We start from the raw sequence: 16,821 nt of genomic DNA on the forward strand, positions 1-16,821 counted from the left end.
TGCATCCATCTTGATCTTGTGATCATCGACGACATCCGCAACATGCAACTCCAATATCATCTTCTCCTCCTCAATTTTTTTTATTTTTTCCTTCAACAAATTGTTTTCTTCTTCAACTAAATTTAACCTCTCGACAATAGGGTCGGTTGGCATTTCCGATTCACATACATCCTACATAAATAAAATCTATGTCACGTTGGTCGGCATGATTTTCATAAACAATAAATGAACCAATAGTTATAAAGATAATATATATATACCACATCCGAATCATAGACAGGACGAGGGCCGATGGGGGTGGATACCAAAACCATCGCACTATATAAGATGCAATAATAAAAGTAAGAAAATAATACAAGTATCTATGTAAACATACAAGTAAGAATATTTTTCTTTTCAGAAAGAAGATAAGAACAAGAGGCTCACCACGGTGGTGCCGGCGATGAGCTCGGCGCGGGTGATCGACGGCGGTGAAGACGGGGACGGGGCGTGACGGACCGCTAAACCTAGACAAATATTATGGAAAATGGAGCTTGGAGGTCGAGCTTGGAGAGGAGAAAGCTTAAGTAGTGTGGCTCGGGCATTCCATCGAACACCTTGTGTGCATAGGAGGTGAGCTAGAGCACCACCAAGCCCTCTCCCCCTCGGCCAAAGAAAAACAGAGCACTGGGGTGCTCTGCTCGCGAGCGAGGCGTATATATAGGCACCTCATTTGTTCCGGTTGGTGACATGAGCCGGGACTAAAGGGAAGCCTTTGGTCCCGGTTCAAGCCACGAACCGAGACCAATGGTGGTGGGCCAGGAGCGAGGCCCATTGGTCCCGGTTCATCCCACCAACCGGGACCAAAAGGTCTAGATGAACCGGGACCAATGGCCCATGTGGCCCGGCCGGCCCCCTGGGCTCACGAACCGGGACCAATGACCACATTGGTCCCGGTTCTGGACTGAACCGGGACTAATGGGCTGACCCGGCCTGGACCAAAGCCCTGTTTTCTACTAGTGGCAGCATCGTGACCTAATCCCTCGGGTCCCTTGTCAGCACGAGGAGCGTGAAGATGTGATCATGGCAGAGGAGCGAGGCGTTGGAGGCGAGTGTGGCCACCGTGTGGCAGCAGAAGCGGCCGTGGGTGAAGTGCGCGTAAGGGGAAGCTAGCTGGAGAGAGGAGAAGCTCGTCGATGGTGCTCACGAGAGTCAAGACACCGCTCAGCTCGCTGATGCCTCAAGCTCGCTTCCATTGAGACTGCGGGCATCTCGCCCGTCCTGTGTCGTCCAATCGTACCTCATGCTCGACACCGCGAGCCACCTTCCTCATCGACCTCCTGCCCCACCCAGATTGTCGACGCCCCTCCGTCACATGCCACAGGAGCCCGGTACCTGCATTGTCGTCGTCCGGAGATGTCGCGTGCCTCCGATGGTCGCACACGTTGCCCACCAGCCAACACTGGACCTCTTTCATCTGTCCGCCACCGCACGTGTTGACCGCCTCCGAGGCCGAGCTCGGTGATTGCCGATGCGTTGTTCATAGCTAGGTGGAGAAGCACAGCAACGACCAATGGCGAGGTACACCTTGAGGCGGAGCCCGTGCCCCAGTCTGGTGTTGTGGCTGCCGCCACCGTTGTAGGAAATGGCCCACGAGCTTGGTAGACGGCTTGACGGGAGATCTGGCCGGCAATAGTGGGAGCCATCTCTTTCGCGCGCTGATCGTGGCCAGCGCCGCCACGCCGCGCGCACAGGCCATCACCATCATGAGGGCATCTCCTCCAAGACAATACCTGCACAAGATCATTCGAGAGATGGAGTTGCAGCAGGAGGAGGTGGGTCGAGGTCTCGAGGAGAACGGGGAGGAAGGCGAGGTAGCGACCGTCAGGAGAGGTGATGAGTACCTTTTATAGGCAAGTAAAGCAGCATAGCTTAGCGGCACGGGATTCTGCCAGTGATTTATCCACGACGGCAGCGGCGGCGCGTCTGCATGCGAGGTGCTGTCCGCCGGGCAGAGAAAGAATGGGGCCGTTTCTAGGCGGGCTGCGAGCCACCCCTGGACGGTGGAGCAGGGCATGAGCAAGACGAAAGATAAAGCGGGGTAGGGAAGAAGGGTCGGGGTGGCTACTGCTGCTCCGCGACAGACTGAATGGCGATGCTGCCGTGGACAGTTTTTATAGGCTCCTTACAACGGCGAAGCAGTGGTTAAGCCGTGCACGCATTCGATAAGATCCTTCGGGAGAGATGGGGATAAATCGGCAACCATGCAACACACCTCTTCATAAAGGCAAAAAAACAAGAAAGCATGCAACCGGATGGTGGTTCACAGATGCATCTAAATAGGAAGCAAACAAAAAATACGTAGTCAACCATACAACCCATGTGCTGGTACGAGGAATGTCTCACATCTAATGTGAAATTGCTACAGCCACCCCAAAGTGTACCTAGCCATATCCCCCAGTAAACAACGTGGCGTGACCCGATTGACTGGTTTTTCACTGATAGAAAAAAGCCAAAAAAATAGGGTAAAAGAAACCTAGTAGGGTTTAGAATATTATAACAAACAATCATCTGAACCAAAATGCTAAAGACGCCCCAAGTGCACACGGAAAAATGCGAATCAGTTAACAAAATTTTGATCGAAGGCCTACGGTCACACACGTTTTCTACCCCGTAGCCTCCCAAACAAATGCACATGTCAACAACTGATGTGCCTCCCAGTCCCCATCGGCCAAGTGGCGAGACGTGGGGGCAAAAATCTCCCCAGATATAGAGGTTTGGGTATTTTGTTCTAGTTGAATAAGGCATTGCTTTATGCCGTGCTGGTTGATGACGGTAACTAGCCGGGCTGGCGACGACGACTAGTCAAGCGTGGCGACGAAGACTTGGAGGAAGACCGCTGGTCGTCGCGGTATGTGCTGTATAATAAGTATCTTAGATAAAAAAGTAATGTTTGTACTTTGGCTCACGGGCGTTTCAGCATTTGTCACTAGCAACGCCTGTCGGTCGGTCGTTTGAAGCAAGGAATCTATCTTTTGTTGTCGACCGGCTTTTAGCACGAGATAACGTGCGCTGGCGCAGAGGCGTGCGTGCTTTTCAGAATGTAGCATGTTAATTTTGTCGTAATCTTCGTCTTTTCCCCCGGTGGCTGCATGCTAATTAATCTTACTATTGTCGTGCTCGCACATGCTTCGCCTTTCGGCCCACCCGAGGAATGCTGGGGCACAGACTCCTACTTATCTGTAGGCTAGCGTGCCAAACGAACTAACACCTGTTCATATCACTCACAAGTCACAAGGACGCCCGGGGAGCAGCGGATAGCTACTCTCCTTTGTTGGCTTTGGAGCGCGATGTCGTCAGGTACGTAACAAGTGAATATATGTGGGATTTAGTTCAATTTTAGATGGAGCAAGTGCATTTAGATAGCTCTCCACTATCTGAACAAACATGCTATTTACTCTCCCCGAAATGTGCGATTTCGAAGTAACTATTGCATCTTCTTTGTCGCCTTGTATGTAGATCTTCGTGTTTTTAGTATATTGCAGATTCCAATCTATGCGGTATGTTCCTATCCAGGTCCCCTTTCAATCAAAGGAATATCATAGCTGATTTTTGTAGGATTCAGATCCATAGGTTTTTTTTCCTACATAGCTTGTTTGTTTCATAAGATTGGGATCCTTAGGGAAAAAATTCATAGGGTTGCTTTGCACTATGTTTCGGATGAAATTTTCAAGCCACTCAAACTATTTATTTATTATTTATATGCTTTTTTGTGGTATCAAACACCCTTGCGGAATATAGAGGACAAGCCACTACAATTATATATTTCTCCTAATACTACCATTTGAAAATCCTATGAATCAAAGGAGCCCACAAGTAAACATATGTGGATCTTATACCAACTTTTAAATGGCCGGAAAAAACATATCTAGTAGATTAATTTTCTTTGCTACTGTTAGTTCTGTTAGATGAAGGATCTAATAGCTGGAAAAAAAACTATGCAGCTTAGCTGTGTCCATTTTTAGTTCGTGGCATGGGGCAAATTTCGGCAACAACCATCACAAAGAGGAAGATTAATTTTAGAAAGAAAAAGAATAACTTTACGGTAAATGAACTCCAAACCTAGGCTCGTGCTCATGAATAGAAATTCACAAAACTAAGAAGTTTGATGAAAATTTTGGGAGTCTTTTCTTACATGATCTACAAAAAAAAATAGAGCAGATAGAATGACTTCTACCAAAAAAAAAGAAATTTGAGGTACATCTCTGGCATAACCAAATCATTTAATATATTTTCTTTTCACTTTGGTTAATTTCTCATCTTGACCAAACCAGCCATTTCACACAGCTGGTTAGAGACCAACTAACACATGGGACCCATATGTAAGTGCTTATGTGGCATGTGCGGTAGGGGGAAGAATCATCAGCCCATGGTCTGTGCTTCTTGGGTCTATGTAAGCACTGGAGTCAGCTTGGTTATGTTGATGAGAGGTAGGGGACAATGTAGCGAATGTGCTCACCGGGAGGCAGAGCCTCTCAGGAAAGGAAGGTCCTAGCTGTTTTCTTCCTTGCTGTATGTGAGTGTGCTGTCAAATCTAGAAGCAGGATGGACCAAAGACCAAACCCATCAAATCCAGTGGCATATCTATATCTTACTTGCTTTTAGGATTTCACTCGTACATCTTTGACTAGACAAGAGAGCTCTTTGTCCAAAGGTATGTGGTGTCGTTAGATACCTCCACCTCTACTATAATACTATAAATGTTCTTAGTGCATAATTACCCCATGCATTTGTTGTATCCTTCGCTCCAAACTTTGTCAGAGACTGAATGGCCCATTCTTGCAGATATCACATTGTTTTTCTTTTGACTTGTACATTCATATCTGTTATATCTTGAACTAAATGTCTAATTCATATTACATGTCCATATTCCTATTCCTTGTGATGAGGGATTTGAAATAAGACCAATCTTGAATATGTTTTGACAAGTTATAAAAACTTTGCTAGGTTTCAACTAATAAAACTTGGTAGGAACGGATGATAAATGCATCAATTTTGAAAAACAAAAACTAAAACCCTTAAACCTGCACAACTAAACCGCAAACGTAAGATCTAAGATCAACTCTAGCAGATCCCGCAAATCTCACCGGCCCGTAAAATAACCAACGTTTTCTGGTTCCAGAGCAGAAAACTGACCCGGACAGATCCTGTATATCTAGCAGAATCGGATTTTTTTACAGCTCCCTTCAAATGAAACACCAAAACCCTCATATATTCAACTTCCAGAGTTTTTTTCCTGGTGCCCGGTGGTTAGTGCCGCCTGCAAATTCCACAACCATTAGATATGCATTGTGACAAGAATTAGAGTACGGGAGTAACGGGACATTCACTTTTGCTCTCTGGCCATGTGAGACACACTAGTATTTCACTCGAACTAGTAGCGACCTTACCTGTCCTCGTACCCCAGATTAACTAACAGGAAATTGGAGTGGTCACTTGTTTTAGTCGGGCTAACCTCTCCCCTCACTGCGAGCTTAGGCCTCCGCCTTCGGCCACCCTGGCCATGGCCGCCACCAGCCTCCGTTGCTGCCCGCTGGGGCAACAACGCCACGGTCTCTGACCCCATGGGGCCCTCCTCTTCCCCTCGGTTGCCCTCCTCCAACGGTAACTTGTGGGAGGTCCTTTGATGGTCTCCTCCTTTGATAGTCCTTTGATGGTCTCGTCCTTTGATGGTGTTCTGCTCTAGATCACGATCAACCCACCGGTCCTTTGACGGTCTCCTCCTCAGGTCCATCGACCCTGCCAGGCACCCAGGTCTACGTTAACACGTTCGCTCACTCGCCTGGATCGATGCTTAAATGCGCTCGTTGGATAACTGGGAGTAACCATAGTAGCAGCGCTTGGACCGCCGACAAGACAATGCGGAGGTAGGGAGGGAGGCCTTGATAAGCAACTTCATGGGGTTGTGCCTCAGATGGCTTAGCTCGCATCACGGCCGCAATGATTACAAGGATCCCATCCACTATATCATCTGCAAGCTTTCTGACCACTTTAGAAGGGAGTGCCATCAAAACCCCCAAAAGTCACGGTTCCGGCCGCATTGCTAAAGAGCATCTCGTGCTAGTCTCGTTCCGGGCTCCGTTGCATCTGCGACTTCGTTTCCCTCCTCCAACTTCCCCACCACTGCTAGCTCTGGCCATGGATCCCTCCATCCAAATCGATCCCTCATGTCGCCTATGCTCAGCAACAAGGTGATCATGTCCACACCGCCCATGGAGAACATCATCTTCATCATACGCCACCATGCTATCGCCCTCGCCACGGTCTCACCGCACCTGATGCGCTTCACAGATTGTCACCCGGAAAATTTTCGGGTGCACTTTAACCTTCCCTCACCGCGACACCATTGTGAGGCAAGTCATGTTGTGGGTCGACACCAACAGCTTCCTTCTCAAGTCATGGCATAAAGAGGACGACGACACGGATCATAACTTCAAACTCCACGTGTGCGTGGTCATTGAAGATCTCCCTCAGCAGCTCTGATCTCTGCATGGGGCAAAGGAGGTGTTATGTGAGAAATGCAGAATGGAATGCCTCGATAGCGGGACTTAAGAGTGCGGCAACACAAAAACATATACTATATACTTCCTCTGTAAAGAAATATAACAGCGTTTAGATCCCTATTTTAGTGATCTAAATGCTCTTATATTTTTTTAAGGAGTGATTATTTCTCAATTTGATGAATAATTCTTAGATAGTGTTTGATATTTCATTATCTTCTGAGACACTTCGTCACAAGTGTTTAAGAGTCAACCCTGAACTTCAAAACCATCTAAGTTACAACCACGAACTGTTAAATCATGTGAAGTGTAAACTCTGCGGTCTCCTCAAACTAGTTTTTCATGAGTTATAGCGGTTTTGGCCAGTTAACCACCTAGTCTGCTGCCACATCACTTAGTACAAATTTTTACAAAAAATGGTTCAAGAAAAATTTGAAAGCACTATGTAACACTACCATGGTGACATTTCTTGGAAAGTTTCAACCCTTTTTGCCATAAAAAATAAGATATAAGAAAAATACATATCCATCCCCCTTTTTTGATCAAATTTGACGAAAAAAGAAAGTGTCTAGAAAATTTTGAAACAAATCAATAAAATCAGCGCTACCATGGTGATAATTTTGGGAAAGTTTCAAACCATTTTCTAAACATATTCAACAAAATAGTGGATGTTGTGGCAGCTGACTAAGCAGTTGACAGGGCGACCAACTGGTCAAAACCACTTCATCTAACCAAAACCCAGTTTGAGGAGAGGGCATGGTTGAAACTTGACCGGTTTGGACTGTCTAGGGTTGTAATCTGGACCGTTCTAAAGATCAAGGATGATTCTTAGACATTTGTGATAATCCAGGGTTGAGATATGGTCTTATCTTCTTTTTTCATAACATGTGTATCTTCTCACCTTAGAAAATCCTTTGTATCTGCCCGAATGTTCTATATTTCGTCTATATTCTCAATTGTTGTGTCAGAGCACTCAATAATGGGCCAAATAAAATATAGAAAGAAAGTTTGTCAAAAACAGCTTCAAAGTGCATTCACTGATGGGCACAATAAAAATTCAAACTTTCACCACAGAGCTAGAAACAACTTGAATTGCTTCGAGGCATTACAAATTTAAAAAAAAAAGAGATGAGAATGAGCGATAGGATTTATAGATTGACTGCTGGGTTTGAAAGGTGGTCTTTGGCAATGATGAAACGTTTAGCTCGTTTTTGATGCTTTTGAGAGTTGTTCTATGAGACTAATTTTATGATTTTGTTTCCAACGGAAATCTCATTTGGTTAATGTCAGATTTTTGATACTTTCCAGAAATCGCCCTTTCCACTATCCGGTCTGGTGGCACGGACCTTGGCGCGAATCGGGTGCCAGGTCAGCTCTCCCGTTCGCTATTCCAACTATCATATTGAACATATGTTTATTATTTCTTTAAAAGATCGGAGCCCTTGAGGACTCAAACTCGAGCCCTCGTAACTGAGCAGCATGCACACTCTCGTCTTGCGCTGAAGCGGGCTTTGTGAACACTTGCGCACAAAGAAGTTATTGTATTTGAGTTTATTTGTTTGAATTATTATTTTCATTAGAGAGAAAAATCTCAAATTCCAGAGTTTTTCCATTTTTAAAGAACAAAAATCCTTATTGTTATATTCTTTTTTTCTCAACTTGACATGTGCATTTTTATTATACATCGCATGCCATTTATTAACACCTTGGCACTTTTTATCTTCCAAAAAATGACATTTTTATTATTAAGAGGATGCCAGTTTCATTACTAAGAGGATGACAGTTTCAATGACATGGCAATTTTTATTTATAAGCGGATTGCATTTGTACTAATAACAAGCTGACATATTTTAATAATAATAATAGGATGGCATTTTAATTTTTCAATGGGATGAAAAATTTTATTACCAAGCGCATGAGATTTTTTTTTAATAATAGGACGGCATTTTATCAATGAGAGAGTGGGATTTTTAATGTTGAGAGAATTGCATTTTTATTGTTAATGACATAGCAATTTCTTTTGGGGGGGGGGGGGGGGGGGGGGATCCAGATAATACTCTTTTTACCTAGAGGATGGCGGTTATATAAAGTAGCATGTCAATTTTACCATTTTGAGAGCATGCCATTTTATAAATTTAATTATTAACTACTCCAGTGATCTAAACACTTTTATGTTTCTTCACAGAGGGAGTATACGATGAAGTCATTATTGACCAGATCACATACGGTTACGGGTGTGCATTTCGAGCTGATTAATTATGGCATGTTGGTGCAGGAGCCTTGAATCTGAACTTGGACTTGGAAGCAGGGAAACAAGTGGTGGCCAAAGATAAGACGAGGTCCGGGAATGTTCCCAAAGTTCGTGAGCAGCTCCGTAGCGCTGACGAAGACAGCTACACGCCACACAACGTGCCGATCGGCCCTTACCATGGCAAATGTCCGTCAACTCCATGGGTTCAAAAAGAGAAGCAGCGATACGTGGGCTTCATGCAAAATCTCTCTGAGAAACACAATGATGGTGGCCTCAAGGGTCTAGTGGAGGAACTGGAGCCCCGAGCAAGGGACTGGTACGGGGACGGGGTCGACCGCATGACCTCGGAAGAGCTGGCGAGGATGCTGCTGCATGATGGGTGCTACCTGCTGGGTTGGTTGGGGAACTATCCGGGCGTCCCTCAAACATCCTGTAACGACTACAACGCGGTGTTTCGCGACACCCTTTACCTCATTGAGAACCAGGTGCCATTCTTTGTTCTTGACAAGATTCACGCGCGGGCCACAGGAGGTTCCAGTTCTCTACTCCACTACATGGCAACATATATCAAGAGTCTGCTGAGCAGGGAGGGCCACATCAGCACAGAGAAGAAGAGGCTGTCGGAGCCGCCATCCCACCTGCTACACCTGGTGCACACATTCTTCCGTCCAACCAATGGACAAATGGCAGATCCTCCAGAGCGCCCATACCAGCTGCTGCACCGAGTGCACGCGTACTTGAGCCCAACCAGCTGTTTGCAGCCAAATGGTGAGCGTGAGCGTGAGGGCGACACGGGTCGATGGCGTCGGGCGACGGAGTACTGCACGCAAGCCAACGTGCAGTTCAGGCGTCGGGACTTCGCGGCCGATGTGACTTCGATCCTCGACGTGCGCCTTAAAGGGGGCAAGCTGGACATCCCCTGCCTGCAGGTCGACGGCAAGACCTGGACGCTCCTACGTAACATGATGGCGCTGGAGGAGCATGCGGAGATGACCCAGAGGCCCGTCACGGCCTACTGCCTCTTCATGTCGCAGGTGGCGTGTACGGTGGAGGACGTCCGGCTCCTGGTTGATGCAAAGATCATCCAACACTTCGAGAGCAGCGACAAGATTGCCGCCCAAGGCTTTGCCAACCTCTGCAAGGGGGTGGTCATGGACGTCGACAACATTGACAGGAACTACCTCAAGCCCATGTGGCACGACCTGGAAAAATTATGCGACAGCAAGGCGCGTAACCTCAGGGGATCGTTCCGCCACAAGTACTGCAGCACTACTTTGCACCAAGTCGCATTCGGTATTACCGCCTTCCTGGCCATCTGTCAGTTGCTGCAATCCATCTATGCACCCATCGCCTATCATTTCCCCAAACACTAGCTAGTGGCAGACGAGCTAGCTACCTGTTGACGTACGGTACTAGTTTTATCAGCTGATGATATATAATAAGAACCTGGCAGTGTCGCGACGTGTGAATTGTTAGTTATGACCTACTCATTGTTTTTGTTAGTTATCACTAGCAAAAGGGCCCGTGCGTTGCAACGGGGTAACAAAAATATGTATTGACCACATATTACAATGAGTATTGCTAAAAAACTTAGTACAAAGAGTGAGTTGTTAAAAAAAACTCAGTACAATGAGTGTTGAGTGCATGAAGATTTTGACTGTCTCGAGTCTAGACTTGTGTAGACATGGTTGTAATATCAAGGAATTGATAGACTCTGCTTGACCTATGTTTATGAGTCATGCACATTGCCTTTATCCATCCAATACATGTTTGTTTCATGACCTAAAATGGTGAAATCAAACCAGACAGAACTGCACATGGTTACGAATTAAATCATACTCCGCTCAAGCAACCTAAACTCGGCCTTGACTCAGTGGAGTGGTGAGATGCTAGGACACGGGGATCCAATATTATTGGAGGGGCACCGAGGACAATGGCCTGCTTTACGCCAGACTTCGAGTCCTCCTCATGAGACGAGTGCGAGAGACATGCTTCTCCCTGCCAGCACGACACATCACCTACCTATAATTCCACCCTTGTTTTATTTTTGATCTTTTAACCTATAAATTCCCTACCTTCCACTAACTTGCATATTTTATAATGTTTTCTTATTTTATTTTATGCATTTTGATTTCATCATGCCATTTATAATGCTTCACACCAAATTAAAAACTATGAACTTTTTCAGAAAATCATTTGATCTTTCCTTCCATTTTATACAATTGCTTTTCCAAATTCCTTTTTGAGGTTTTCAAAAAATCAAATGCATTTTTATACTTCAAGTTTTGTCCCCAAACTTTCCCAATCACCATTTTATTACTTTACCAAGGTCCACCAAAAATTTTAACATATTTGTACACTTCTAAAACCTTGTCCTAGTTCTAACCTATTTGAATAAATTCAAATGTGTTTGAATTTAAACCTTGTATTGTGCACTTCTAATTTTCATGGAATAAGCACATTTTTGTGAGTCCAGAAAAAATAGCACCTTGCAAAAACCCCATTCCTAATCCTCTCTCGTTTTTACTCTTTATCTATCTATATTTAATAAACAGAGAAAATGTGAAAATTAGGGGAGAGAGAGAGAGAGAGAGGGAAACAGCAGCGCAATATCTAAACTGGCCGCCCATTCGGCCTTAGGTCCAGCCCAGCCACACCTTAACGTAACCTAGCAATCCAATTTGTTCTGCTACTCAAAAAAAAAAGTAATCCATTCCGTTCTAAAAAAAAGCAATCCAATCGATTCCCTGGACAGCCTCGATTCCTTTCTCCCACCTCGCGCCGTCAGGGGAGGCGCCCCACGCGCGCGCCCGATCCCCGGCACTGGCCGGTTCCGCCCCACCTCGGCGAGGTTGCACAGCCGCCGGCCTCGCTCTTCCTCGCCTCACCTCAGTGCTCCTCCTCTCCTGCTTCATCGCGGCACCATGGCCAAGCCGCTCGCCTCCGTCCCCATGATGCGCATGGCCACCACTGCCGCGGCTGTCCCCTGCACCGCGCCACCGCAGCCTCGTCTGACCTCACGTCGCCGCACCACCCCTCCTTCCTCACTTCTCTCCCTCACCTCCCTGTCCCCTTTCTGCCCAGGAGCGGCGGATGCCATGGATCAGTCCGGGAAGCCGCGCTCCGGCCTTCCTCGTCGTCACCGGCGACCCCCGCCTCGCCACCCGTTTCCGGATCAGCCTCCCCAGCCCCCGTCGTGCACGTATTCGGCCCCTGCAAGCTTCAGCCGCCGCCGACGTTCTGCATCAAGCAGCCCCAAAACGAGAGCAACGCAGGGTTCTTTTTATAAAAACGAAACATTTTCTCAGAAATATCCACTTAAAAAAGTACTGCGGGTTCAATTATCAAAAAACACAAGAGCTTTTTTACAAAAGCCGACTGATTCATTTCGTGCTTTATTATTAGGGAAAGATGATCGTGAATCTTCCTTTTCAATAACCAAGAATGTTTTCTTAGAGACTACCACTCGGATTGAGCACTAAGAAATTCAGCATCTCAAGTTACCCTGACATCATTACAGTGGGGGAATTACTTCAAGGATGATGATTTGCTGAATGACACATGAACGATAGCTAATCTCACCGCATGCTACTGTAACTTGCCCATGGATGGTGCGATGGGCATGTCGTCCAAGTTTCGCTGGACAAATGTACGTCGTCGTCTGTGTAGTAGTGCTCTTATACAGGGCCGATCTTATAATTTTAGGGGTCCGGGGTGAAATTAGAGGTCAGGGCCCCTTAGAGCGTTGCCTCTGGGATCGATTTCATAATTCTGTTTTTTAAAGGTCTTTCCTGCTTCCTGTTGATCCGAATATTCAATCTTGCTTTCAACACCCAATGAAACGATTGAGAGAATTCCTTATTTGGTCCTTTCTTAAAATTTGCTTCCCTTTTGGCCCTTAAAAAATATATATATTCCCTTTTTGACACTCAATTTTCATTTTGTTCCCTTCATGACACTTCCTTCAGTTTTGGCACTTCACAATGTTAAGTCTAATGTGAAAATACCATTTTACCCCTGGTGTACTATGGGAGCAAAGTTACTTGCAAGTCAAAAGCAGTGGTAATGTGATATGTTCTGTCTTGACTACAAGAGCAAATGAAAAAAATCTACAATTTTACCACCGCGTAACGGATATGAAGCAAATCATGCTCGAGTTCATATATCACATCTTCGGATCCCTCGGCGTGGCCAGCGGCCGCCAAGACAGAGTCCGCGGTCGGCGCTGCTCCCTGATGTCTCTACGTCAACAACTCGGCTCCCAGAATACACAGGTGAGCAGCTTGTCTTGTCACGTCACACACCCACACACACTAAAAATACAACAGTAGCAGCATGCGCACCCAGCGCGAGCTGCAACACACACAAGCACACATCACGCACGCACGACACGCGGCAGCACACAGACTAGCGCACATCACACACGCACACGAAAGCACACGTGTTGCATGCCCTACCATTAAAAACATGCACGACGACGAGCATGAAGACCCTTCTCCGCCACTGCGCCACCATGGCCGTCGAGGCTGAGAACGCACGACCCTTCTCCGCTGCGCTACCATGGCCGTCTATGGCTGCTGCAGGTCTGTGGCCCTCCTCCGTAGCCCCTGGCCCTGCATGGCCGCCCGACGCCTATACCATACGGCCCAAGGCCGCTGCCCCGCCATGACCTTCCTCCACCTTTCCTCCATGGCCGCCGGACGCCGCGCTGCACAGGCCGCCGTCCGCCGTCAATCCGCAGCAACAGCATCGGTCTTGCACTCCGATATATCGCACCATCACTCTCTCAGCCTAGTGCCTCCACCGTTTGCCTCGTACAACTACCGCACCGTAGTCGAGAGAGAACAATGAGCTAAAGCAGGGGTAAAAACGACTTTTCATGTAGCACTTCACGGTGTTGGTGGTCAAAACTGACATAAGTGTCATGGAGGGAACAAAACAAAATTACGAGTCAAAAAAAGAAAATTATATTTTTGAGGGCCAAAAAAGGAAGCAAATTTTAAGAAAGGGCCAAATAAGGAATTCTCTCGAAATGATTTTACTCACTAAATTGGAAGTGCTATCAAATCCATTGTATTTAGAAAAAATAGGTTAACCATAATCATGGACTAGTTTCTTTCCTAGACTAGTACTTGCATTTTAGTGTTTCATAGGACATTGCAAAGGACAGCCGTGATCCAATCACTTATCTTGTCAGAATTCTTATTAATTATCCATTGATTTCAATATCAAAGCCTCTAAAATTGACGGTACCCCTGCCCAATCAATCACTTATCAATGCCCTATGAAATAATGAAGAGGGAATATTGATTATCATTTATAATTTGTATTAATTATCGTAGGAAAAGCAAAATCGCTAGGGCAAAATACCTTATCTAGAATCAACTTGTCGAATCGTCGATGGGGCGTCTCTGGCTAAAATTGCAGGGATTGCAGGGTTAATGCTCGCTGGCCGTCCCTCCTCCGCCGTAGTTCAGCTGGTTCAGGCGGTCGCGAGCTGAAGAGGCTATCCATCTGTGCATCCGGCGGCGGCGGCCGAGACCGTGCCTCGCGTGTGTGCGTAACTGATGCGCCTCTCCAAGAAGGCTGATTCTATCCATAATCGACTGCCATGCGTACTTAGTAGTCAGCCTCACGTAGTAGCAAATTTGGGCCAGCGTGGCTGTGCGTTTTTCAGCCCATATAGACGCACACAGCAGCGGCGGGGGCCCCTCCGTTCCAGGGGCCCGGGGCGGCCGGCCCCCTGCCCCCGTCAGAACCGGGCCTGCTCTTATAGTGGTGACCCTGCCCCTCATGTCATTTTTTATTAGCTTCTATAAATCTATCTATTATATATTACTAGCAAACAGGTCCGTGCGTTGCAACGGTAGAGAGAAGTTGGCGTGCTTCATTAAAAAGAAAACGCCAATTATCATTAATTAGGTTGAACGGATAGAGGAATAGTTGTATAATGACAAAAATAATAGATCAACTAACGAAAGAATTCTTTGGGGTGTCCGCTATTTTTTTTTAACATAACACAGTAAAATCGAATTCGTTCACATACACGAACATACACTTACCACGCACGCATATCCTATCCATATGAACACTATGAGAAATTGAGCCGGCATAACATCTTGAGATTTTTTGAAGTCACCTGAGGCTCCTCATAGTCGGTCTCCCCTCACTGAATGAACATTGTGGAAAGCGTGAAATAAATTCAGGAATCATGCAAGCACCAATATCTAGTATAGGAATTGAACCCTGGTAGGTTGGGAATACTGTCCACCTAACCATTCAATCACAGGTTGGTTCGCATGCTAGTTCTACCATCTTATAAGCAATCAGATGATTTTTCTCCTTATAAGTTAATTCGGAGCCATCAGTGTAGTGGGTTTTATCTACCATCTTCTGCACATTCTTTGAAGATTCAAAATAAGCTGTCAATGGAAATAAGCTGTCAACTATTTTGAAATAAACAATATAAATTACACTAGTAGAAAAAGGGCCTATAGTCCCGGTTCAATCCAGAACCGGGACTGATGGGCCTCCACGTGGGCAGTGCGCAGAGCCCAGGCAGGAGACCCTTTGGTCCCGGTTGGTGGCACCAACCGGGACCAATAGGCATCCACGCGTCAGCATTTCTGTGGCTGGGGTTTTTGTTTTTTTTTTGAAGGGGGGGGGGGGGTTGGGGGTTTTGGGGGGTTAATTTAGGTGTTTCATATATTGTGTTAGCTAGCTATAATTAATAGAGAGAAGTGTCCTCTCTTATGTCCGTGCTTGGTTGACGCTACGTACTATACATACGTATAGAGAGGACTAGACACGCTAGCTAGCTAGTAAGCAAACGAAGGAAACAGAAGATCGTCATGAACATATATGCATATAGAGAGAAGTGATATCGACCACCTCTCCTTCTCCGAGAGATTGGTCGAACAACAAGTTCTCGTATATCTATCCGACACTACCGGCTACATATATACAATAATTATCTCTTACAAATATAATCATACGGACTCATGGTTCACATAGTATTCTCCGTCTTCAGCGATCACATGGTCAAGAAAGAATCACTAGTAGAAAAAGGGGCTATGGTCCAGGCCGCCTCAGCCCATTAGTCCCGGTTCAGTCTAGAACCGGGACCAATGTGGGCATTGGTCCCGGTTCGTGAGCCCAGGGGGCCGGCCGGGCCACGTGGGCCATTGGTCCCGGTTTGTCTGGACCTTTTGGTCCCGGTTGGTGGGACGAACCGGGACCAAAGGGCCTCCCTCCTGGCCCACCACCATTGGTCCCAGTTGGTGGCTTGAACCGGGACCAAAGGCTCCCCTTTAGTCCCGGTTCATGCCACGAACCGGGACCAATGAATTGCCTATATATACCCCCTCGCGCAAGAGCAGAGCACAGTGCTCTGTTTTTTCTGGCCGAGGGGGAGAGGGCTTTGTGGTGCTCTAGCTCACCTCCTATGCACATGAGGTGTTCGATGGAATGCCCGAGCCACACTACTTAAGCTTTCTCCTCTCGAAGCTCGACCTCCAAGCTCCATTTTCCTCGAGATTTGTCTAGATTTAGCGGTCCGTCACGCCCCGTCCCCGTCTTCACCGCCGTCGATCACCCGCGCCGATCTCATCACCGACACCACCGTGGCGAGCCTCTTATTCTTATCTTCTTTCTGAAAGGAAAAATATTCTTACTTGTATGTTTAGATAGATACTTGTATCATTTTCTTACATTTATTATTGCATCTTATATAGTGCGATGGTTTTGGTATCCACCCCCGTCGGCCCTCGTCCTGTCTATGATTCGGATTTGGTATGTATATTATCTTTATAACTATTGGTTCATTTATTGTTTATGAAAATTATGCCGACCAACGTGACATAGATTTTATTTATCTAGGATGTATGTGAATCGGAAATGCCAACCGACCTTGTCGAGAGGTTAAATTTAGTTGAAGAAGAAAACAATTTGTTGAAGGAAAAAATAAAAAAAATTGAGGAGGAGAAGATGATATTGGAGTTGCATGTTGCGGATGTCGTCGATGATCACAAG

The 16,821-nt window shown here is 46.3% G+C and overlaps 1 protein-coding gene across 1 annotated transcript; it reads left to right on the forward strand.

Annotated features, from left to right (window-relative positions):
* Positions 1 to 3,187: 3,187 nt before the first annotated feature.
* LOC125538729 (UPF0481 protein At3g47200-like) lies at positions 3,188 to 10,445 on the forward strand. The gene is made up of 3 exons (XM_048702044.1): positions 3,188 to 3,339; positions 7,848 to 7,907; positions 8,815 to 10,445. The coding sequence occupies exons 1-3, from the start codon at positions 3,330 to 3,332 to the stop codon at positions 10,161 to 10,163; spliced, it is 1,419 nt and encodes a 472-aa protein (XP_048558001.1). The 5' UTR covers positions 3,188 to 3,329; the 3' UTR covers positions 10,164 to 10,445.
* The last annotated feature ends 6,376 nt before the right edge of the window (positions 10,446 to 16,821 follow it).

Source organism: Triticum urartu, chromosome 1, assembly GCF_003073215.2.
Source record: "Triticum urartu cultivar G1812 chromosome 1, Tu2.1, whole genome shotgun sequence".
Lineage (NCBI taxonomy): Eukaryota > Viridiplantae > Streptophyta > Magnoliopsida > Poales > Poaceae > Triticum > Triticum urartu.

Coding starts and splice junctions, on each gene's coding strand:
- LOC125538729 (XM_048702044.1), top strand. Junction 7,908..8,814: donor TGGCGCGAATCGGGTGCCAG/GTCAGCTCTCCC, acceptor ATGTTGGTGCAG/GAGCCTTGAATCTGAACTTG.